We start from the raw sequence: 23,676 nt of genomic DNA on the forward strand, positions 1-23,676 counted from the left end.
GAAGGTTCCCCTCGCACATATGTGCTGGTCATTCTCGACTCTAGGGAGTGGTGCTCATCCCCGTTTCAAAGCCGAAGAGCCAGCGCTGTCCGAAGACGTCTCTGTGGTCATGTGGCCGGCATGACTCAATGCCGAAGGGTCACGGAACGCTGTTCCCTTCCCACCAAAAGTGGTCCCTGTTTTTCTACTTGCATTTTTTAACGTGCTTTCGAACTTGGCAGAAGTTGGGACAAGTCACGGGAGCTCACTCCATTACGCGGCGCTGGGGATTTGAACCGCCGAACGGCCAACCTTTCTGATCGACAAGCTTAGAATTTTAGCCGCTGAGCCAATTTTAAGAGCCAGTTGTTGAATTATCTCTACACACCCACACCAGTTGTGCGGCTGTTCCTTTAACCACAAACTATCCGCCGTCATTTTAAGCCATCTCCAAATTGGGCATTCACGGTGTTTCCTCGACGCGGCGCGAGTAATTAAGAGATTCTCCACCAGAGTTTCCCGTTTTTGACCTTTTTGCAAACAATGCGTTTTGCTGCATCAACAAATTAATTGCAAATCAGGCCCTGCTTTCCGTATAACGATGCATCTCTCTGGTTTTTTTTGAGCAGAAGAGAGGCGAGAGGTCCAGAATTCAGAGTAGACACCCACCCACCCTCCCCCCTGGATGCCCCCCCCCCCATCATCCATATTTCCCACCTCAATTTCATGGACCTATTTTGGCAGATCAATACAGGGAGTCCTCGACTTATGGCCATTCGTTTAGTGACAAAGGTCACGACGGTGCCAAAAAAAAAGTGGGCTTAGGTTCCGTTTTGTTGCAACATCCCGGGGGGAGGGTGTGTGTGTCACGCCATCAGAATTCAGATGCTTGGCAACCAATTCATAGTTACGGCGGTCGCACAGTTTCCCCCCGGGGTCAGGTGATTTACGCGTTTGCGACCTTCCAACAAGCAACGTCCATAGGGAAGCTGGATTCGCTTAACAACCGGGAGACGAACTGAACACCTGAAGTGATTCATTTAACAACATCCATGAGGGAAGCCGGATTCACTTAACAATCGGGTGACTAACTGAACACCTGAAGTGATTCATTTATCAATGGTGGCGAGCAACGTCCATGAGGGAAGCTGGATTCACAACAACCGGGTGACGAACTGAACACCTGAAGTGATTCATTTAACAACGGTGGCGAGCAACGTCCATGATGGAGGCCGGATTCGCTTAACAACCAGGTGACTAAATTTTGTGGTGCTCCATCCACTGGAGGCTTTGAAGAAGAGACTGGACAATCATTTGTCTGGAGTGGTATAGTGCACTGAGGGGGAACCTTTTTGTCATCCTGTTCTGAAAGTGTGTGTGGGCACACGCCCATAATCCAATGCATGTGCATGCACGCCGCCCCTCATGTGCATGCGTGTGTGACCCCTACGCGTCCCGTTTTGGGCTTAGTAGGCCTCTCTGCAGCCTCCTGGGAGCAAAAATGGACTGCCGGGGGGGAGGGGGTGGAGACGTCTCCCTGTTGTCCCTCCCCTTGCGCATGTACGGCAGAGACCCGAAAATCAGCTGGCCAGCAGGAGGCGTACATGCATTCATGGTGGAGTTGAGCTAGGGCAATAACTCGCGTGTCCGCAGGGAATGCTCTCGTGTCATAGATTCATAGGAATAGGGTGTCCTGCTTGAGCGGAGGGCTGGACTAGAAGACCTCCATTCCAGCTCTATTAAATTAAATTAATTAAAAGATGCAGGGATGAGTCACGTCTCCTTGGCTTCCTGCTCTCCTCTACATTTCTTAAGCGCAACGAGTTCAAAAAGATCTGAGATTCCCTTCTACCGCCAGGAGTTTGTTCCGGGAAGTTGAGGTCCTTCTGAAGGTCTTAGTGTTGTGGCCCGCCAGCGGCAGATTCAGACAGTGGGAAGGTTGGGGAGGAACCTGGGCCAGTCCTGGAGTCTGGGGAAGGCTGTGATGAGGGCTCTGTGTTGGAGGCAGAGAGGGGGGTCAGGGCCGTATGCCGGTTATCAGCTGCCTTTGGAGTCGGACATCAGTGAGGCAGAGGAACAGCTGAAGCCTGTTCCCAGTGTGCGCATGCGCAGAGTTGCCAGGAGAAGGGAACAGCTAAAGAACAGGGGCCGACTTGGGAATAAGGCCACAGGTGGACAATGAATGGCCCCTCCCAGAGGAACTAAAAGAGGAGCGAAAGGGGAGTGGAGTTTGCAGGAGAACATTCGTTCGCTTCATTGGTTCATGACTCTCCGAGGCTCCTTGCCAAGTTTTGCAGAGATCGGCCTGGCAGCTCTCCAAGCCAGATAAGGTCTGTAACCGTAAATCCTCCCTTGAAAGACTTTGCTGGAGGTGAATGAGCAGAATCCACAGTCAATTAATAAAAGGGGTTTTTGTCGGGATAAGGAGGTTGCTTCAGACTCTTGGGAAGCCTCGGCCAGAACACTTGGCTGGGTGATATTTTGGGGTGACAGCCGCTCCGTTAGGGCTAATGACTGAAGTTTCCACTTTGCTGCAGCCAAGCACACGACCGGTGAGACCTCCACTTCCCAAGATCCATCGCTCCACCAAGCCCGTGAGTAAATTGGCCATTTGCCTGCCTCTAACCCCGCGTGCTCCTTCACCTTACTAAAAAAACCACTGCTGGAGGGACTTTGGCAAACTCACGAGAAGTCAGTCGGGGATGGTGGCCTTGGTCAAGGCGCATAAGTTCTAGGTCAGTGATGGCGAATCTTTTTGGTACCAAGGGCCCAACCCGGAACGCCCATGCATGTGCCTGTATGTGTGTGTGCCTGAAATCCGAAGACCAGCTGGCTGACCTGCGCATGCTTGTTTTTTGGCTGTTTTTAGCCCGAAAAATGGCCCATAATGGCCTGGAAAATGGTCTGTTTTGGGGCCATTTTCAGGCTGTATTTAGGCCATTTTTCAGGCCATTTTGGGGTCTCTTTTTTGGGCCATTTTCATGCCGTTTTTAAAGACCATTTAGGAGGCTGTTTTTCAGGCTGTTTTCCAGGCCCTTTTCAGGCTGTTTTTCAGGCTGTTTTGGTGGCTGTTTTGGGGCCATTTTCATGCCATTTTTCAGGCCGTTTTCATGCCGTTTTTCATTTAGGGGGCTGTTTTTCAGGCCGTTTTCAGGTTGTTTTTCAGCCCATTTTCAGGCTGTTTTTCAGGCTGTTTTGGTGGCTGTTTTGGGGCCATTTTCATGCCATTTTTCAGGCCGTTTTCATGCCGTTTTTCATTTAGGGGGCTGTTTTTCAGGCCGTTTTCAGGTTGTTTTTCAGGCCATTTTCAGGCTGTTTTTCAGGCCATTTTCAGGCTGTTTGGGGGGCTGTTTTGGGGGCCATTTTCAGGCTGTTTGGGGGGCTGTTTGGGGGGCTGTTTTGGGGAGCTTTTTCAGGCCGTTTTTCAGGCTGTTTCTCAGGCCATTTTCAGGCTGTTTTGGTGCTGTTTTGGGGCCAATTTCATGCCGTTTTTCAGGCCATTTAGGGGCTGTTTTTCAGGCCATTTTCAGGCTGTTTTTCAGGCCATTTTCAGGCTGTTTTGGGGTCATTTTCAGGCTGTTTGGGGGTTGTGTTGGGGTCATTTTCAGGCCATTTTTCAGGCTGTTTTGGGGGCTTTGGGGGCATTTTTCAAGCTGTTTTTCAGATCATTTTTCAGGCTGTTTTTCACACCATTTTGGGGGCTGGTTTTTTGGGTCATTTTCAGGGCCATTTTGGGGGCTGTTTTTCTGACCATTTTCGGGCTGTTTTGGGGCCATTTTTTGGGCCCTTTACAGGCTGGTTTTGGTTGTTTTTTTCGGACTGTTTCCTGGCACTCCAACGCCCACGAACCAACTGGCCGGTACATCGGAAACCGGAAGAACAGCTGGCAATGGTGGACGTGCTCGCAGAGGGGGCTTGTGTATGCCATAGCTTCGCCATCACGGTTCTAGGTTCTGCTTGTCTTCTGCTATGGAGCCACTCTTAACTCCTGTGGGTCTTTTGACACCTTTTCTTTTCCGCAAAGGCTCCTCCAGGCTCAGAAATTCTACTCACGTCTTCTCCAGGCTTTAGAACTTAGCGGTGGATGCAAAGAGGAGAAGAGGTCTTGGGTAGATACCATGTTGGCTTTTGTTCTTGGTTTTGATGGAAAGTTTAGCCCGGCACCAAGGCCTGCCTTTAGTCCCCAACATCTTTAAATTGGGATCCTAGCATTAGCGTTTAGATTTATATAGTATACTGCTTCACAGTAAAGGTTGAGCCAACTTTGAGCCGGTGAGAATCGAACTGCTGGCAGTTGGCAGAATTAGCCTGCAATGCTGCTTTCTAACCACTGGGACACCATGGTAGGTAGGTAGACAGACAGAGAGACAGACAGACAGACAGATTTGGATGCTAGATTAGATGATAGGTAGGTAGGTAGGTAGGTAGGTAGGTAGGTAGGTAGGTAGGTAGGTAGGTAGGTAGATAGATAGATAGATAGATAGATAGATAGATAGATAGATAGATAGATAGATAGATAGATACAGATGGACAGAGACGAGATAGATGATGATAGATAGATAGATAGATAGATAGATAGATAGATAGATAGATAGATACAGATGGACAGACAGACGAGATAGATGATGATAGATAGATAGATAGATAGATAGATAGATAGATAGATAGATAGATAGATAGATAGATAGATATAGACAGACAGACAGATAGGGAGGGAGATAGGTAGGTAGGTAGTGATATAGAGAGGTAGGTAGGAAGGTAGACATGTAGAGAGGGAGGGAAGGAGGGAGGGACAGACAGACAGACGAGAGAAAGAGAGAGAGAGAGCGGGAGGCAGGCAGGTAGGCACACATAGCACTTAAGACTTATATACTGCTTTATAGTCTTTTACATCCCTCTCTAAGCAGTTTACAGAATCAGCCACTTGCCCCCAACAATCTGGGTCCTCATTTGACAGACCTTGGAAGGACAGAAGGCTGAGTCAATCATTCCCTTCCTGGTACCAATCAGAATACAAGTATTTTTCGACTTACAATAGTTCACTTAAGTGACTGTTCAAAGTTATGACGACACTGAAAAAAAGTCAGTGACCATTTTTTCACAAGTTACGACCTTTCCGGCATTCTGATGCTAACTGTCAGATGGCCCTGGTCCCCTCTCTGCGTCCTACACAGAGCCCTCATCAGAGCCTTCTCCAGACACCAGGACTGGCCCATCTTCCTCCCCAACCTCCTCACTGTCCGAATCTGCTGCCAGCTCCACTGGCCACTGGCGGGCCACAACACCTTCCTTTAAAAGCAAGATGGAGAAAAATCACAATACGAGATGGCAATCGGTCAAGCGGTATTTCTAGCGTGGGGATTTCATGGCTGTCCACTCCTTTGCACGCTGCTTAGCCTTGTGCGCTTGCTCTTAACTGTCCGGTGTGGGTTCGCCAACTCAAGGAAGGGGGCATTTAACAGGATATTATTAGGATGGATTGATGCGTTGCAGATCTCCCTTCCTACCTGTGTGTCGAAGATGGTGCTGATCGCATCTGTCTCAGTTGCTCCAATCTTTTGATTCTGTATTTTATTATTTTTGAGTGCTTTATTTCAACCTAATGGCTCAGGGGCTAAGACGCTGAGCTTGTCGATCAGAAATGTCGGCAGTTTGGCAGTTCGAATCCCTGGTGCCATGTAACGGAGTGAGCTCCCGTGACTCATCCCAGCTTCTGCCAACCTCACAGTTTGAAAGCACGTAAAAAATGCAAGTAGAAAAATAGGGACCACCTTTGGTGGGAAGGGAACAGCGTTCCGTGCGCCTTCAGCATTGAGTCACATTGGCCACATGACCACGGAGACGTCTTCGGACAGGCGCTGGCTCTTCGGCTTTGAAATGGAGATGAGCGTGAATGGTTTACGATCTGCTGCTTAAGCAGAGCGGGTTGGACTAGAAGGCCTCCCTGGTCCCCTCCACACCTGTTTATTCGATATTCCGTTCCAAGTTGAGCTGACGTCTCAACTCTATCCAGCTGGTTTCAACTCTCCGCTTGCATGCCCTGGTCATCGTGGCGTGTGATGGGTGACTTGATCTTGTGGTCAACATGATGGATCAAATTTAAGAGGCACAGTGGAAGGAATTTTTTGTCAGGGTTCCAAATAGCATTCAAATTTAAATCAGAATCCGAGGCAACGTATTGCTCAAAGTTCCAATTTATGAAGAGAGCCATGTTGGCACATCTGGGAAAACCCGAATCTGAAAGCTTCCCGGTTTTCCCCACCCAGTTGAAAGTTCAAGATCTTGCCCCCACACCCACAAGTCCATCCCATGGTCCAATCATCCACTGCCATGCGGGCAGTTCCACCCATCCAGGTCCGGTCAGGTGCAGAGGTGCAAAGACAAAGGATGACCTTGGCTTTCTAGAAAGAATGTTGTTATGGCTACATATCATCTAACTCCGTATAATCCTCCCTCCCATTTTCCCACAATAGAAAATGCATAGTAGAATAATAGGAAGTGTGGCAGGCCAAAGACCCAAAAGGAAAGATGGCTGCAGGCCTGACATAATTGTAGCTAGTTGTGTGTCTTCCCCTGCAACAGGTTGTATTTATCCATGGGAGAATTCACTTTTTTAAAAACATACCTCTGGATCAAGGTAGAACCAAGATTGAGGTAGCCCTCATTAGTCACCGAGGTCCCCTTCCAGCCATCATGGACCTCTGAGCCCCCAAGTAACCTGTGATGAGTGTAGCATTAATTGCAACATGCTCATTTCGCATGGATGCAGCCAAAAAAGCTAACACAATCCTTGGTTGTATAAACAGAGGCACAGAATCAAAATCACGTGAAGTGTTAGCACCGCTTTATAAATCCTCAGTAAGGCCACCCCTGGAACGCGGCATCCAGTTTTGGTCACCACATCACAAAAAAGCTGTTGAAACTTTGGAAAAAGTGCAGAGAAGAGCAACTAAAATGATTAAAGACACTTAAAACACAGGAAGAACAATTGCAGGATTTGAGTCTGGCCAGTCTAGAGAAAAGAAGGACTAGTGGGGGGACATGATAGCAGTCTTCCAGTATTTGAGGGGCTGCCCCAAAGAAGAGGAAGTCAAGCACCAGAAGGCAGGGTAAGAAACAATGGACGGAAATTAATCAAGGAGAGAAGCAACCTGGAATTGTTCTGTTAAAAAACAGAACAATTAACCAGTGGAGCAGCTTGTCTTCAGCAACGGTGGGTGCTCCATCACCTCTATAAAGTGGTGTAGGGTCTCTTGCTTGAGCAGGGGGTTGGCCTAGAAGACCTTTAAGATGCCTTCCAGCTCTATTCTGATTGGAAAAAGTTTAACCTTTCTTGGCTAATGTGCATTTAAAATCCCACTGGAACCTGGCCAATTGTAGAGAGAGAGAAACAGAAACAGAGAGAGGGAAACACAGAGAGAGAAGCAGAGAGAGAGAAACAGAGAGAGAGAGAGAGAGAGAGAGAGAGAGAAGCTGAGAGAGAGAGAGTAAATACACACAGAGAGAGAGAAACAGAGAAAAAAACAGAGAGAGAAACACAGAGAGAGAGAGAGAAGCCGAGAGAGAGAGAGAGTAAATACACACACAGAGAGAGAAACAGAGAGAAAAACAGAGAGAGAAACACAGAGAGAAAGAGAGAGAGAGAGAGAGAAGCCGAGAGAGAGAGAGAGAGAGTAAATACACAGAGAGAGAGAGAAACAGAGAGAAAAACAGCGAAAGAGAGAAAGAGAAACAGACAAGCTGAGAGAGAGAGTAAAATACACACAGAGAGAAAAACACAGAGACAGAGAAACAAAAACAGAGAGAAACCGAGAGAGAGAAAGAGAAACAGAGACAAGCTGAGAGAGAGAGAGTAAAATACACAGAGAGAAAAACAGGGAGAGAGAGAAACAGAAACAGAGAGAGAGAAGCCGAGAGAGAGAGTAAAATATACAGAGAGAGAGAGAGAAACAGAGAAAACACAGAGAAACAGAGAAGCTGAGAGACAGAGAGTAAAATACACACAGAGAGAGAAACAGAGAGAGAGAAACAGAGAGAGAGAAACAGAGAGAGAAACAGAGAGAGAAGCTGAGAGAGAGTGAGTAAAATACACACAGAGAGAAATAGAGAGAAAAACAGAGAGAGAGAAGCAGAGAGAGAAAAGCAGAGAGAGAAGCAGAGAGAGTAAAACACACAGAGAGAAGGAGAGAGAGAGAGAGGGAGAGAGAGAGGGGGGGGAGAGAGAGAGAGCGCCTTCGCCCCAGCAGTGGAATTGCCATCTCTGGCAGAGACGTCCCCTCTCCAAGAAGGCCAACTCAAAGGTGAAAGGCTTTGCAGCAAGTGACAAACCAGCTTTAGGCTTAATTAAACAGTCTCTCCCTCTTCCCCATCCCTCCCTCCTCAGCTGGCTTGCTCTCTCCCCCTCCCTCCCGGCTTCCTCCCTCTCCCCTCTCCCCTCCCTCCCCATGTTTTATCATCCCTAATGAAGCAGTCTCTTCCATCCATCCTGCTGATTGCCAAGCCTTCTCCTTTGTCTGCTGGCACTCAGCCATGCAGCCCTGCTCTGACAGCCCAGCTCCCCTAATTAGCTCTGTTGTTCTTTTCCTCCGATGTTTCTCCGCCTTGCAAGTTCACACAAAGTGTGTCCCCCCCCTCCCCCGGCAAACTTAATCCTTCCTTGCCTGCCATAAATTCGCCACTCTTAAGCCTCTTCTGGATGGACGGACTGACGGATGGGAGGGAAGGAGATCGGCCTCGTGGGCTGCACCACTGCACCTGGGCTCGGAGGCTTCTGACACCTGACCCCCGTCCATCCCATGTGGGGAGGGGGCGGCATGACATTCAGTGTCTCTCCAGAGGACCCGTGGATGCTCTCCTCCCCCTCTTCCTCCCCCTCTTCCTCCAGCCCTCGTCCGTGGGGCTGGGCTCCCCCTGGATAGAGCATTTCAGATCCAAGAAGGGCTCTTCCATGCCTACCTAGACAGAGCCTTGGGTTTCTTGCAGCTCAAACCAAGGAGGCCCCCTTTCCTTTGGCCAAGGACTCAACAGTCTCCAAGAATGTACAATAACAGAAGAGTTGGAAGGGACCTTGGAGGTCATCTCATCCATCCATCCATCCATCTATCTATTTATCTATCTATCTAACAGATTAACAGAGTTGGAAGGGACCTTGTAGGTCATCTAGTCCAACCCCCCGGCCCAAGCAGGAGATAATACACCATATCTGACAGATGGCAATCCAATCTCTTCATGAAAGCCTCCAGTGATGAAGCTCCCACAACTTTGAAGGCAACTTCTGTTCCATGGGTGGATTGTTCTCACGGTCAGAAAATTCCTCCTTTCCAAGTTGAATCTCTCCTTGGTCAGCTCCATTGAATATAGATTAACTGAGTTAGAAGGGGTCTTCAAAGTCATCTAGTCCAACCCCCTCCATCCAAGCAGGAGACCCTACACCATTTCTGACAAATGGCAGTCCAGTCTCTTCTTGAAAATCTCCAGTGATGAAGCTCCCACAACTTCTGAAGGCAACTTCTGTTCCATGGGTTGATTGTTCTCCCTGTCAGAAAACTCCTCCTCATTTCCAGGTTGAATCTCTCCTTGGTCAGTTTCCATCCATTATTCCTTGTCCGGCCTTCAGGTGCTTTGGACAATAGCTTGACCCCCTCCTCTCTGGGGCAGCCCCTCAAATATTGGAAGATGCTATCATGTCTCCCCTGGTCCTTCTCTTCCCTAGACTAACTGTGCCCAATTCCTGCAACCGTAGAACACACTTGGAATACTACATCCAGCTTTGATTACCACGATATATATAAAAAAAGATGTTGATACTCTAGAAAGAGTGCAGAGAAGAGCAACAGATGATTAGGGGACCGGAGGGCTTTCTGATCAACAAACTCAGTGTCTTTGCCACTGAGCCAGCACATCCCTTTGTGACAGCCTGTAGGATGTCTCTATTTCCATGAAGTAGCAGAAAGAATTTTTGGGATGGTGGAGAAAATTGGGGTGCCCAAGACTAACCCATTTTGGGGTCAAGGGGCAAATGAGTAGGAACTCCTCCCTGCTTCATTTCACTGGACAGTTCAAAGAAGCTGCTCAACCCAAACCTCTTCTAACCACGAAGAAGAACAAGACTTACTCAATCAATCAGAATACAACTGGAGGTCTTCTAGTCCAACCCTTTGCACAAGCAGGTGTTGTGGCCCACTAGCGGCGAGCAGAGTCGGACAGTGAGGAGGTTGGGGAGGAACATGGGCCAGTCCTGGAGTCTGGAGAAAGCTCAGACGAGGGCTCTGTGTCAGAGCCAGAGAAGGGGTCAAGGCCATCTGGGAGTTATGTGCTGCCTCTGGAGTCTGATATCAGCGAGGCAGAAGAACAGTGGGAGCCTGTTCACAGTGTGTGCATGCGCAGAGCTGCCAGAAGGCAAGAACAATTAAGAAAACAGGGTCAACTTGGGAGTAAGGCTTGGAGGTGATTGGCCCCTCCCATAAGACATAAGAGAGGTGCAAACAGGATGTGAGCTTTTGCAGGAAGCAATTAGTTCATCTGGTCGGTTCAACCTTGGAAAAGTTGAACCTGTGCCAAATTTAGCCTTGCTCTGCATTTGGCAATTAGGCAGCATTCCGAGGGAGATAAAGGTGGGTGCTGATCAACATTCCCCTGAAAGGCTGTGGCAACTCGAGCAGACACCTGTCGGACTCTTCACGGACTGTTTGTGAAGACTTGCGGGCTGGGAATGACCATAATTTACAGCCGTCTAAATAAAAGAGGGTTTTGGAGACTAAGATTGGGATTTATGCTTTCTCAGGAAGCCTAGGAGACCCTATACCTGCGATGGTGAAACCAGTCCACTCATGCTGCACTGGCCAGCTGGTCTTGGTGCACACCAGAGCACTGGAAACTCGAAGACCAGCTGGTTCTGGTTTGGCCACTCGATGCTGAAAAGGTTCACCATCCCTGCCCTCAGACAGGTAGCTGTCCAGTCTCTTCTTAAAAACCTCCAGTGATGAAGCACCCACAACTTCTGGTGGCAAGTCCTTCCACTGGTTCATTGTCCTCACTTTTAGGAAGCTTCTCCTCAATTCCAGATTGACTCTCTCCTTGATTAACTTCTTGTCCTGCCTTCTGGTGCCTTGGAGAAGAAGTCGATCCTCTCCTCTTCGTGGCAGCCTCTCAAAACTTGGAATCTGTCATGTCCCCCTTCTCTTGTCATCCTTGGCTTTGCCATCGCTGGAGCACAAACTCATTTCTGGTTTCCCCTTGCTTAGCTCTGTGCAGTTGCTTAGTTCCACCCGCCCTCTGATTCATGCTAGAATAGACAGGAAGCCTTGCCTTGATTTTTCCTTGTTTGCGGTGTCCTGCCTAAAGTGTCATGGATGTTACAAGCCAGGGGTGAAACTTAGCTTTGATACCGGTTCAGTAGCAATGTGAGCAATGCATGCGCAGGAGGACCTTCCGGGCACGCGCAGAGGGTCAAAAACAGACGTGATGACATCCGGGTGGGAGGGCGGAGCCTGCTACCAAGCGCACCTGCAAAGGTAAGCGAACAGCGAGGGAGGGGGAATCCGCTGTGCCACGTGATTAAGATTAGCTAGAAAGCAGGAAATCCTGCTTTCTGGCTACCGTATTTCTTGGAGTATAAGATGCATCTTTTTCCCTCAAAAAGAGGGTGAAAATCTGGGTGCGTCTTATACACTGAATATAACATTTTGGCCTCCCTAAACCCTGCCCCCTTTGCAAAAATGGCCATGCATAGCCTTTAGGAGACTTCCAGAGTGCTCCTAGGGCCTGGGGAGGGGAAAAATGAGCAAAAAGTGGTCTGTTTTTTGCTCGTTTTTGCCACCCCAGTCCCCAGGAGCATTCTATAAGCCTCCTAAAGGCTATGCATACCCCTTTTTGTCAAAAAATGGGCCGTTTTTTTTCCTTGTTTGGGGGGAGGCAGCCCCCAGCAGCACTCTACAAGCCTCCTAAAGGCTATTCATGCCCTTTTTTGGACAAAAAACAGGGCCGTTCTGGGGAGGTCTGCAGAGTGCAAAAACGTTTTTTTTTAATTTGCCTCTTCAAAATCTTGGTGCGTCTTATTCTCAGGGGCATCTTATATTCCGAAAAATACGGTAATATAAATTGCGCTTCACAGGTGATCGTCGGAAAAAACTTTCACCCTTGGTACAAGCAGATGTGGCCTCTCTCCAAATCTGGACTGGGAGAGGTCTCAGGTGTGTCCTTTAGCTGCAGGGATCTGCCTTGATCTGAACCGAATCGCATTGCCCACACCTGGTCGACGAAACCCAATTGATCCAATGAGATGGATTCATTTTCAAATGACTGGAAGATCTGGTCTGGGGGTCTCTCTTCTAAACATGACAAGAATGTCTTCCAGAAATGGAGGAGAAGTCTCTGAACACTGGGGCAAGGAGGGACTTTGGCCTTTTCCCTAATTCATGCATGAGGCTTGAAGGCATCTCAGGCTGGTTTTGATGTACCAATGGAAGCATCTAGGAGTTTGAAGTACTTCTCAGAGCTCCAGCCAATGTTTCAATTGTGGGAGTGTGGCTAAGACGCTGAGCTTGTCAATCAGAAAGGTCGGCAGTTCAGTGGTTTGAATCCCTAGCGCCGCATAATGGAGTGAGCTCCCGTGACTTGTCCCAGCTTCTGCCAACCTAGCAGTTCGAAAGCAGGTAAAAAATGCAAGTAGAAAAATAGGGACCACCTTTGGTGGGAAGGGAACAGCATTCTGTGCGCCTTCAGCATTGAGTCATGTCGGCCACATGACCACGGAGACGTCTTCAGACAGCGCTGACTCTTAGGCTTTGAAACAGAGATGAGCACTGCCCTCTAGAGTCAGGAACGACTAGCACATATGTGCAAGGGGAACCTTTACCTGCCTCAAAAATAGAGATAGGAGCCTCCCAAGTGTTGTGGCTGCCATCTTTATTCCTTGGACCACACCCTGAAGATACCCCTAGTCCCTTTGAGAAGTCCTACTCCAGCTGTTCTTCTCTCAAAAGTTACACTGCTGCTTCTACCTTAGCCTCCTGACCAATGAATGTCTTCCTTGTGTCCTTTGAATATTTTTGCATTGTGGCAGGCTTGCATTGCTTTAAAAAAAAGCCTGTTTAGTTTAGTTTAGTTTACTTTATTGTCATTACACCCCGTGCAATGAAATTAAATGCCATCTTCCGTATACATTGTAACCATAAAAACAAAACACAAATGCACATTCTTCGCATTCTATACAATTGAAATTGAAAACCCCTGATATTGCATTCATATTGCACTATACCATAGAATTCAACATAGTTAAGTGCCCTGGGATAAGAAGCTGTTTTTCAGCCTATTTGTTCTGGTTTTTATTATCCTGTACCTGCTGCCAGATGGTAATAGTTCAAAAAAAATGTGCCCAGGATGAGATGGATCTTTAAGGATGTTTCGAACTTTCTTAAGGCAGCGGGAGCTCTGAAGCTCTTCCAAAGAGGGGAGAGGGCAGCCAATGATCCTCTGGGCAATGACGTTGACCCTCTGGAGCGCATCCTATCTGTCCCTGTGCAATTGGCCAACCAGACACAGGTGCAGTAAGTTAAAATACTCTCTCTGGTGCAGCGGTAGAAGGTCACCAGCAGTTTTCCATCCAGTTGTTGTTTCCCGAGAAGTCTCAGGTCATATCATCTCTGCTGGGCCCTTTTGACCAGGGCTGCAATGTGAGTATCCCCAAGTCAGGTCCTCTTTTTATGACAACACCCAGAAACTTAAAACTGGCCACTTGCCCCACTCGGTCTCCATTGCTAAGCAAGGGCTGGAGGTCTGATCTATTATTTCTGTAGTCCACTATAAACGCTCCTTGGTCTTATTGGGGTTAAGGACCACGTTATGGTCTCCACACCACGAAAGCAACTGATCCACCTCATCTCAATAGGCAGATTCATCCCCAACACACACACCCCGGAGATAAGTCCCACCACATGTTGATCCCATGGCTTTGTCTACACTGTACTTCTCGTGGTCCAGGAAGGTATCTTTGCCCAGAACATTTGTTCGGTTTGGCAAAGGATGGTACGACATTTTCAGAAATGTTGCGGCGAGATCTTTGATTGGGGAAGGGTTGCATCGTATCCCTTCTCTGGTGCATGTCAGAATCACTGGTGCATCTCCGCTTGGTGTCCCATAGGTTCGGCCGCCCAGACCGCAAGTTGTGCGAAGACCCAAAGGCAACGTTGCTGCGGATGGTCGAAGGACATCGGTCTCCAGCCCAGAACAGTGAGTATCTGACTCTCAGATTCCTCCTTCGTTAAAACTTGGTGGAACGCGATTGCCCTCTGGTGGAGGAAACCCGGAGACTCTTTGTCCTGTTGCTTCTGGGCACCTGGTTCCTACTTTTCTCTTCTACTCATCACCCTTGCAAAGTGTAGAGTTAAAATTGAGAAATCCCCATGCGCGAATAATAATAATAAGGGCTCCATAGGGGGATAACAAGGCCAAATCCAGACTAAACATCTGGCTGGGTGACCAAGCGTGTTGAACAAGACAGAAAATGTCCTATTTTGCCCTAATAGGCCACAATTTGGTCTACCACGCAACTTAGAGGTACAATATTCCTGCATTTTTCTCAGTCTCACCCTTGAATTTATTCTGCTGTCAGTTGTCTGCTGGATTCCCCCTCCCCCTCCTTTTTGGTGTTTTGGGATGGGAAAAGTGAGGGAGAGGGTGGTTCTGGTTGAAAGATTTATTTTTTTATCTATTTATTTCATCAAGCATGTGTTAGATAACATATATAAGTATATAAACATGAATTTGAATACATGAAATGCATATGATACAAGGGAACATTAAGGCAGGGACGGAAGGAACGCTGGTGCGCTTATGCACGCCTCCTTTACAGACCTCTTAGGAATGGGCTGAGGTCAACAGTAAACAGTGTAAGGTTAAAGTTTGGGGAGTTTGGGGAAGAAATCACAGAGTCAGGTAGCACATTCCAGGTGTTGACCACTCTGTTGCTGAAGTCGTATTTTCTGCAATAGAGTTTGGAGCAGTTTACCTTGAGTTTGTATCTATTGTGTGCTCATGTATTGTTGTGGTTGAAGCTGAAGTAGTCGTTGACAGGTAGGACGTTGTAGCAGACAATTTTATGTACTACGCTTAAGTCAGACCGAAGGCAGTGCAGTTCTAAGTTGTTTAAGTCCAAAATTTCGAGCCTGGTGGCGTAAGGGATTCTGTTGCGAGCAGAGGAGTGGAGGACTCTTCTCGTGAAATACCTCTGGACTTGCTCGATTGCATTAATGTCCGATATGAAGTGCGGGTTCCAGGCAGACGAGCTGTATTCAAGAATTGGTCTAGCAAAGGTTTTGTATGCTCTGGTTAGCAGAACAATATTACCAGAGAAGAAGCTACGCAAGATGAGGTTAACAACTCTCAATGTCTTTTTTGGCAATGCTGTTACAGAGGGCTCTGGCACTTAGATCGTTTGAGAGGAGTACTCCCAGGTCCTTGACAGAGTCTACAAGGTCGTGTCCACCCACTTTGTATTTTGCATCCTGGTTATTTTTTTTGCCAATGTGTAAGACAGAGCAAAAAGAGCGAGAAAGTTTCTCACTTACCAACTCTTTTCCGGAAAATAAAACTCCAAAAAGGACACGATTGGGTGAGTCAGACATCCCTCGTGCCATGGATTCTACTACGATACTCACAGTTGTAGTTCCAACCCATGGCCAATTGCTCCTTGAGAGGGTGAAGAGAAACAGGTGGGGAAGCTTTTGATGGAAATTCATAATCACGTGTCCAAAACAGGAGGTTTCAACGTCTCATGGTAAACATGCCAGCAATTTCCTGCCGATGACTCATTCTCCCAGGCCACGGAGAAAAGATATTATTCAAGCATTCCTTAATTTTTGGAGAAATAGTGGAAGGTCTCCATTTCTATCAGGGAGAGGAGAAAAGATCTAAACTCTTTGGCTGCTTTCGAGCTGGGGGCTTCCTCCTGGTGTCAGGCTTCCAAGTAAGACCCCCAATGCAAGAAGACTCCAAGACGAGGTTCCTCCAAGCTCCATTTTATTAGAGCTGTCACATTGGCACATCTGGGAAAACCCAAATCTGAAAGCTTCCAGGTTTCCGCCCATTCAAGGAAAGTTCCAGTCCCTGCCCAGCAACCCACATGTCCGTCCCATGGCCCAATCTGGCACCGCCCAAAACTGGAGATGCCTCCCAGTCACCCCATTGCTGCTGCAAGGCCAGGTGACCTTGACTTTCTGAGAAAGAATGTTATTATGGCTACATATCATCCACACTCTATACCAGGGATGGTGGACCTTTTTCTTATGGAATGCCAAAATTGGGTGTGTGCATGCACAATGGCGTGCCCACATCAATTCAAACCTCCCCACCCACTTGCACATGCGTGCCCCCCCACACACACACCGCACATGCACATACAATCCCTCCCCAGGCTCTGGCGGCTTTCCCAAAGCCTGGGGATGGCGAAAAAATGGGCCAACGGGCCAACTGGAAGTTCGTTCCAGAACTTCTTTCATTCCCGAACATCCGGTTAGCTCGCTGGGGCTGTTTTTTGCCCTCCTGAAGTCCGGGGAGGGCAAAAGCTGCCTCCCCCGGCCCTCCAGAAGGCTGAAAATCAGCTGGCTGGTGCACGCATAGCTCCGTTTGCCACCTATGGCATGCATTCCATAAGTTCACCATCACGTCTCTATACAATCCCCCTCCTCCCATTTTCCCACAGTAGAAAAAGTGGCTGGCCTGAAGACCTGATTGTAAGAGCTTCCAGGCTTCCATATTTGGTGTTTCCCGGACCAGAACAAGCAGAACAAGGCCCCCTTCCCACCTCTCGGCAGACCTTCTCGTTGCCCCACCTAACAAGGGATCTGCAGAAAGTTTCCGCTGGTTCCTCGCGCATGAAACAAACAAGGTTGGCCCAAGGGAATGGGTGACAAATGAAGCATCTTCCCTTGCGGCCTTCATTTAGACTGAGGGAGAACTTGGGTGGTTGGGGTGGGGGTGGGGGGTTAAGCTGAGCCTGAAATCTCCTTGCTGGGATTCCCAGGGGGGAGTCCGAGGAATCCCTGGGGTTCTTTTGCTGTGAAGGCTGGTTTCGTTGTTGTTGTTTTGCAAAAGAAGAACAACGCATAGCAACGTCAGTTAAAAACGTCAAGGCAGCGAGACCCACCGGCGAGGGTCTTAATCCAGGAAGCCTCCCAGATTAATTGGAAAATTAGCTATTGAATGATGGTATCATTAAACGTGCCTAAAATTATAACCATGAGCAGTGAAATGATATAACTAAACAGTGAGTGATTAGATCAATGAAAGAATATATCTTAATCTAAGCGGCCTTATTAATAGCAAAATTATAGGGATTGGATGAATGGAAGGAATATGAATAGATCTGCCCTACATGTTGAAATGATATGGTATTAGAATTGTCAAGGGATGCGGTGGCTCGGTGGCTAAGACTCTGAGCTTGTCGAACAGAAAGGTCAGCAGTTCGACGGTTCGAATCCCCAGCGCTGCGTAATGGAGGAAGCTCCCGTGACTTGTCCCAGCTTCTGCCAACCTAGCAGTTCAAAAGAATATAAAAAATGCAAGTAGAAAAATAGGGGCCACCTTTGGTGGGAAAGGAACAGTGTTCTGTGCACCGTCGGTGTTGAGTCATGCCAGCCACATGACCACGGAGACGTCTTCGGACAGCGCTAGCTCTTCAGCTTTGAAATGGAGTTGAGCACTGCCCCCTAGAGTCAGGAACAACATATGTGTGATGGGAACCTTTACCTTTTACCTATGGATTGGATGAATGGAAAAAAAATATGAATAGACCTACCCTATATGTTGAAATGATATTGTGATTAGAATTGTACATTGACACGCTGAACAATGAAAGAATGAACGACGGAACTTTAACCTAAATAGATGTGAAGAGTTAAATAAGGTAAGTATGAATAATAAAGCTGGTAGAAAGATGGAAGACAAAAGAAACGTCTTTGAATATTACGGTGACATGAATAAAAGTTACAATAGAGATAGAAATAAGGGGGACAACAGTATATATATTTTAACATAACAAGATATATGTAATAAGAGGGAGGTTTAGAAATTGAAGCGGTAGTATCAGGTATGTTTAAACAATAGGAAACAAGGAAAATGAAATGTAATAACCATGAGAAATAATATTATGTTTACTTGTATCAAAATGTATGATGCCCAGGTATCATACTGTTCACGCATTGATATGCATAAACAATATAAAATAATAAACTTGACCAGAGGAAATTCTCCTCTGTGTTAGAGGCACCAAAATAAATAACCAAGATGATATAAAGCCTCCTGCTGGAGCAGGGGGTTGGACTAGATGACCTCCGAGATCCCTTCCAGCCCTGGATTGCTGTGCTGTTTCAAAGCATCCTCTGAAGCTGCTTCTAGTGCCAAGGTCCCTCTCCTTTTTCCTTCCTCTCCTATTTCTCTTGGGAGCCAAAATGGGGTGCACCCCCTCCGCTCCCCTGTTTTGGCCTAGCAAGCCTACCTGCACTTACCTGGGAGCCAAAACGGGACACATGGGGGACTCCTGGAAGGGGCGGGGGCAGTCAGAGATGGTATTTTCCGGTTCTCCAAACCAGTTAAAATTCCCGCTACCGATTTGCCCGAACTGGTCAGAACCAGCTCCTGCTTCACAGCCCAGCCCCCTTGCCCAAGGAAGGGGACCAGTTTAGATCAGCAGATCTAAAGTTGAGAGTCACCAAAGGCTACTATTTTCTCTCCGCTCTCTCAGCTTTCTCTCTTCTCTCCTTCTCTCTCTCCCTCACTCCTCTCTGCTTTCTCTCTCTCCCTCTCTCCTCTCCTTTCTCTCTTCTTTCCTTCTCTCTCTCTTCCTCCCTCTCTTCCTCCCTCCCTCCTCTCTCTCTCTCTGCTTTCTCTACCTCCCTCCATCTCTCTCTCCTCTCCTTTCTCTCTCTCTTTCGCTCTCTCCCCTCCCCCCCCACTCCTCCCTCTCATTTATCTGTCTTAAGTACATTTAGGTGTCAATTAAATTTGAAATATCTACATTTGTCAGCTCTTGGTTTTTGGCCAGCCACGAGATGGCTGCGGATTTGTCCAGGCATCCTGACATATGGGGGGTGGGGAGGGGGTTGGAAGCCCCCGAAATGCAGATTGTCCTCATTAAAAAACCCGAAGCGCCGATTCTCCGAACGGGAGACAGAGCCGCCGCGGAACACATCCCCGGCTTTATAGTGCCGTGTTTCTGACATGATATTTAAAAAGGAACAGCTACGGGCTGTCACGACTGTCAGCCGGCGGCTCTAACCGGAGACACGTTAAACTAAACATTAGAAGGAGATCAGCAAGCCATCTGCACGGGAGCTTTTGAGGAGGGGGGGAGACGAGGGCCGTTGCAGCCTTGCAGCCATGCCGAGCCTTCGGGATTGACGGACAGGCTGCCGTTCAGTCCCGGGCCCAACCACCTTTTCCCGCGAAGACAGCTCTTTGTGTGCCGAGCGTGAGCCGGTGGCGGGTGGCAGCCGCCGGGAGAGAAAGCATACCGAATTGGGTTAATGAGGGAAGAGGCTCGGATGCCTCCAGCGAAGGTGGGAGAGGGAGGGGGGAGGAATATAATAAATAGCCCTCGACTTTTTTTCAGCACGCCTCCCTCCAGCTCTTCAGCAAAATGGTTGAAGGCAGGGATGGAATTTGGAGGTTGGGCAAAAACCCTAGCTAGGGGATCACCCAAAAGTGCATGGAAGATTACGGTGTAGCCCTCTCCCCCAGCGCCTAATTTTCAACCTCCATGGCCTCCTGCAGCACTTTGCCGGCTGTTTTTGGCCCTGTTTTTGGTCCTGCAGCCCATTTTCGGTTCTGGTTTTAATTATTTGTCAACACGCACGAGGAAACAAGCATGAAAAGGCATGAAAAAAACGGCACAAATAAATGGATATAAATAAGCCAAAGATAAAAACACATAAAAAGAGTACATATCAATGGGGACAGTAGGACAGGGACGGAAGGCACGCTGGTGCACTTATGCATGCCCCTTTTACAGACCTCTTAGGCATGGGGTGAGGTCCATGGGAGACAGCTTAAGGTTAAAGGTATGGGGGTTAGGGGAACTGTTGTGGCCCAGCAGGAGCCGTTGGAGCTGCCACCAGGCTCCGACAGCGAGGGGCCCAATGAGCCAGCTCTGGAGGATGTGGAGGACCCTGGACAGGGCGCAGAGAGGCTGGTTGGCCACCAGGAGGCACCTGAGCCTTGGACCAGTGGGGAGGAGACAAGGGAGAGTGATCCAGAAGCCAGCAGTGAGTTGTTCCTGGATGCCCGGAATCGAACAGCTAATAGGCGTCAGGAACAGTTACGCAAATACAGGAGCTAATTGCGCTCAGCTAGTGGTCATTAGGAAATAGCAATAGCAGTTAGACTTAAATACTGCTTCATAGGGCTTTCAGCCCTCTCTAAGCGGTTTACAGAGTCATCATATTGCCCCCAATAACAATCCGGGTCCTCATTTTACCCACCTCGGAAGGATGGAAAGCTGAGTCAACCCTGAGCCGGTAAGATTTGAACAGCCAAACTGCAGAACTGCAGTCAGCTGAAGCAGCCTGCAGTGCTGCATTTAACCACTGCGCCACCTAGGCTCCTCTCCAGACTATAAAAAAGACAGCTTGTGCACACGCCCCTCTTGCAGAAGTCAACGCATTGACTAAAGAGAACTGTTGTAACTAACTTGGCAGGCTGGATTGCTGCCAAGGTTTGTCTGAGTTGCTGCCAAGGTCCTTATCTGTTTGTTATGCTTGGCTTTCAGCCACCAAGGTTTTGGTTTCTTACTATTAAAGTAGATTCTAGTTAAGCTTGTCTCGGCTTTCGTTACTGGACGAAGGAGGGGGTCAGAACAGGGAACTAACGACAGGATCGGGTAGGGTTTTCCACACATTAGAACGGATTACATTAGGTTTGTATCTCTTAATAGCCCTTGTGTTATTGCGGTGGAAGTAAAAGTCATCATTAACAGGTAGGACGTTGTGGCAGATTATCTTGGGCACTAAGCTCAGACCGGAACGTAGATGACGTAGTTCAAGATTATTCAGGCCTAAAATTTCAAGCCTGGGGGCATAAGGAATTTTAGGTCTTGGCCCATTTTCGGCCCATTTTCAGCTGGCTGCAGGAGGCCACAGAGGGTGAAAACATGGCACGGGGGGAGGGGGATGCATGCAGCCCATTTTAGCTGCTAGGGGCACCATGGGCAGGTCCTTTGATATTTCCAGGCTGGCCCCATGGGCCAGATTTAAGCACCCGGCGGGCTGGATGTGATTCGTGGGCCGTGAGTTTGACACCTCTGGTGTAGGGTCTCCTGCTTCGGTGGGTGGATGGGTGGGTTGGACCAGATGATCTACAAGGCCTCTTCCAACCCTGTTAAATCTGAAGAGAGATTCTTCAGGTCAAAGCCCAGGGTCCCAAAGCCTCCCCAGAGTTAGAAACCTCTGTCCTTCTCCAGATGTTTCTGGAGCTGAGAATCCTTTCTCCTAGAATGTTGACGCCTGTGGTTTGGCCTCCCTTTCCCCTCCGCAGGTATTGGTCCAACGATATATATAATCTTTTCTCTCCCTCTTCCCTGTCTCCTTCAGCCTGGTCAAGCCCACGCGCCACTATACGGTCTTCCTCTTAGAGGATTCTTCGGGCGATGAGCTTCCTCAGGAAGATGGTCCCGCCTCTGCCTTCTCTGACAGCTTTCTCTTCTCCGCTCCTTTTGAATGGTCTCTACCTTGACTATTGCTATCGCTCGCTCTGCTTCCTTGCCTTGCTTGGAGCCCTTCGCTGACCCATTAGCCTTCCCCCTTGCTTTGAGGCTTCTGTGGCGAGTGTCATGTCTCTGTGCGCGCATGTTCCCCTCCGCATTATATACCCCTGGCGACAAAGCAAATGCATTCTGGTTCCGGCCAAGGAGTGCCAAGGTTCGCTCTTCTCCTACGCTTGCTTGGATTGGCACTTGGGTTGGCCTGCCTCTGCCTGATTCTCTTGCCCATCCCTAGCACCCTGAAGGTGAATAGCCAGCTGCAAGCAGAAAGCCACCGGGAGATAGCAAGAGCCCTTAGGCTTATATGCCGCTTCACAAAGCTTTACAGCCCTCTCTAAGTGGTTTACAGAGTCAGCCCCTTGCCCCCAACAATCTGGGTCTTCATTTGACCCACCTCGGAAGAACGGAAGGCTGAGTCAAGCTTGAGCCAGTCAGAATCAAACTGCTGGCAGTGGGCAGAGTCAGTCTGCAGTACTGCATTTTAATCACTGTGCTACCATGGCTCTTATATAGATAGAGATAGGTGGGAAGAAAGAAAGAAAGAAAGAAAGAAAGAAAGAAAGAAAGAAAGAAAGAAAGAAAGAAAGAAAGAAAGAAAGAAAGAAAGAAAGAAAGAAAGAAAGAAAGCTATGAGGATAACAGGATAGATAGATAGATAGATAGATAGATAGATAGATAGATAGATAGATAGATAGATAGATAGATAGATAGATAGATGATAGATATACAGTAGATAGATATAGATGATAGATAGATAGATAGATAGATAGATAGATAGATAGATAGATAGATAGATAGACAGACAGACAGACAGACAGACAGACAGACAGACAGACAGACAGATAGAGATATAGATACAGTAGATACAGTAGATAGATAGATGATAGATAGATGGATGGATGGATGGATGGATGGATGGATGGATGGATGGATGGATGGATGGATGGATAGATAGACAGACAGACAGACAGATATACAGACAGAAAGAAAGAAAGAAAGAAAGAAAGCTATGAGGATAACAGGATAGATAGATAGATAGATAGATAGATAGATAGATAGATAGATAGATAGATAGATGATAGATAGATAGATAGATGATAGATATACAGTAGATAGATATAGATGATAGATAGATAGATAGATAGATAGATAGATAGATAGATAGACAGACAGACAGACAGACAGACAGACAGACAGATAGAGATATAGATACAGTAGATACAGTAGATAGATAGATGATAGATAGATAGATAGATGGATGGATGGATGGATGGATGGATGGATAGATAGATAGATAGATAGATAGATAGATAGATAGATAGATAGATAGATAGATAGATAGATAGAGATACGATAGATAGATAAATAGATAGATGATAGATAGAGAGAAAGAGACAGATAGACAGACAGACAGATGATAATAGACAGACAGACATAGAGATAAATAGCAATAGCACTTAGACTTATATACCGCTTTACAGTGCTTTGCAGCCCTCTGTAAGCGGTTTACAGTCAGCATATTTCCCCCCAACAATCTGGGTCCTCATTTGATCCACCTCAGAATGACGGAAGACTGAGTCAACCTTGAGCCTGGTGAGATTCAAACTGCCAAATTGCAGGCAGCCAGCAGTCAGCACAAGTAGCCTGCAGTACCGCACTCTGACCACTGCGCCACCTAATTGCTCTTAGATGGACCTGGGTGAGACATGGAGAGGCCTGAGAAGGACCAAGGGAGAAGAAAGCAAGGTTTCATCATCTCTGCCTGGAATGGAGTCCCACCCCTTCTTTGAGAGGGTTGGTTGAAGGGCATTCAGGTTGAAGTAGGGACTGGGACCTTCCCCCAAGGCGATTGGAAGCATCTCCAGGGGGAAAAAAATGACAGCAGAGCGTTTGAAACTCTTGAGTATCCATGCCCATCTGGCTCTAGGAGGGCACCCTGCCTAAAT

General features: G+C 47.8%; 1 protein-coding gene across 1 annotated transcript in view; it reads left to right on the forward strand.

The window, feature by feature from the left end:
* LOC116519356 (DENN domain-containing protein 1A-like) overlaps nt 1–23,676 on the forward strand; it is a gene marked incomplete at its 5' end in the record, with an annotated part of 47,856 nt that overhangs the window by 17,407 nt on the left and 6,773 nt on the right. Inside the window, 2 exon segments of the mRNA XM_032233198.1 lie at nt 2,517–2,573; nt 14,120–14,208. Coding sequence (XP_032089089.1) covers nt 2,517–2,573; nt 14,120–14,208 — 146 coding nt within the window.

Source organism: Thamnophis elegans, chromosome 16 (genome assembly GCF_009769535.1).
Source record: "Thamnophis elegans isolate rThaEle1 chromosome 16, rThaEle1.pri, whole genome shotgun sequence".
In the NCBI taxonomy this organism is placed as follows: domain Eukaryota; kingdom Metazoa; phylum Chordata; class Lepidosauria; order Squamata; family Colubridae; genus Thamnophis; species Thamnophis elegans.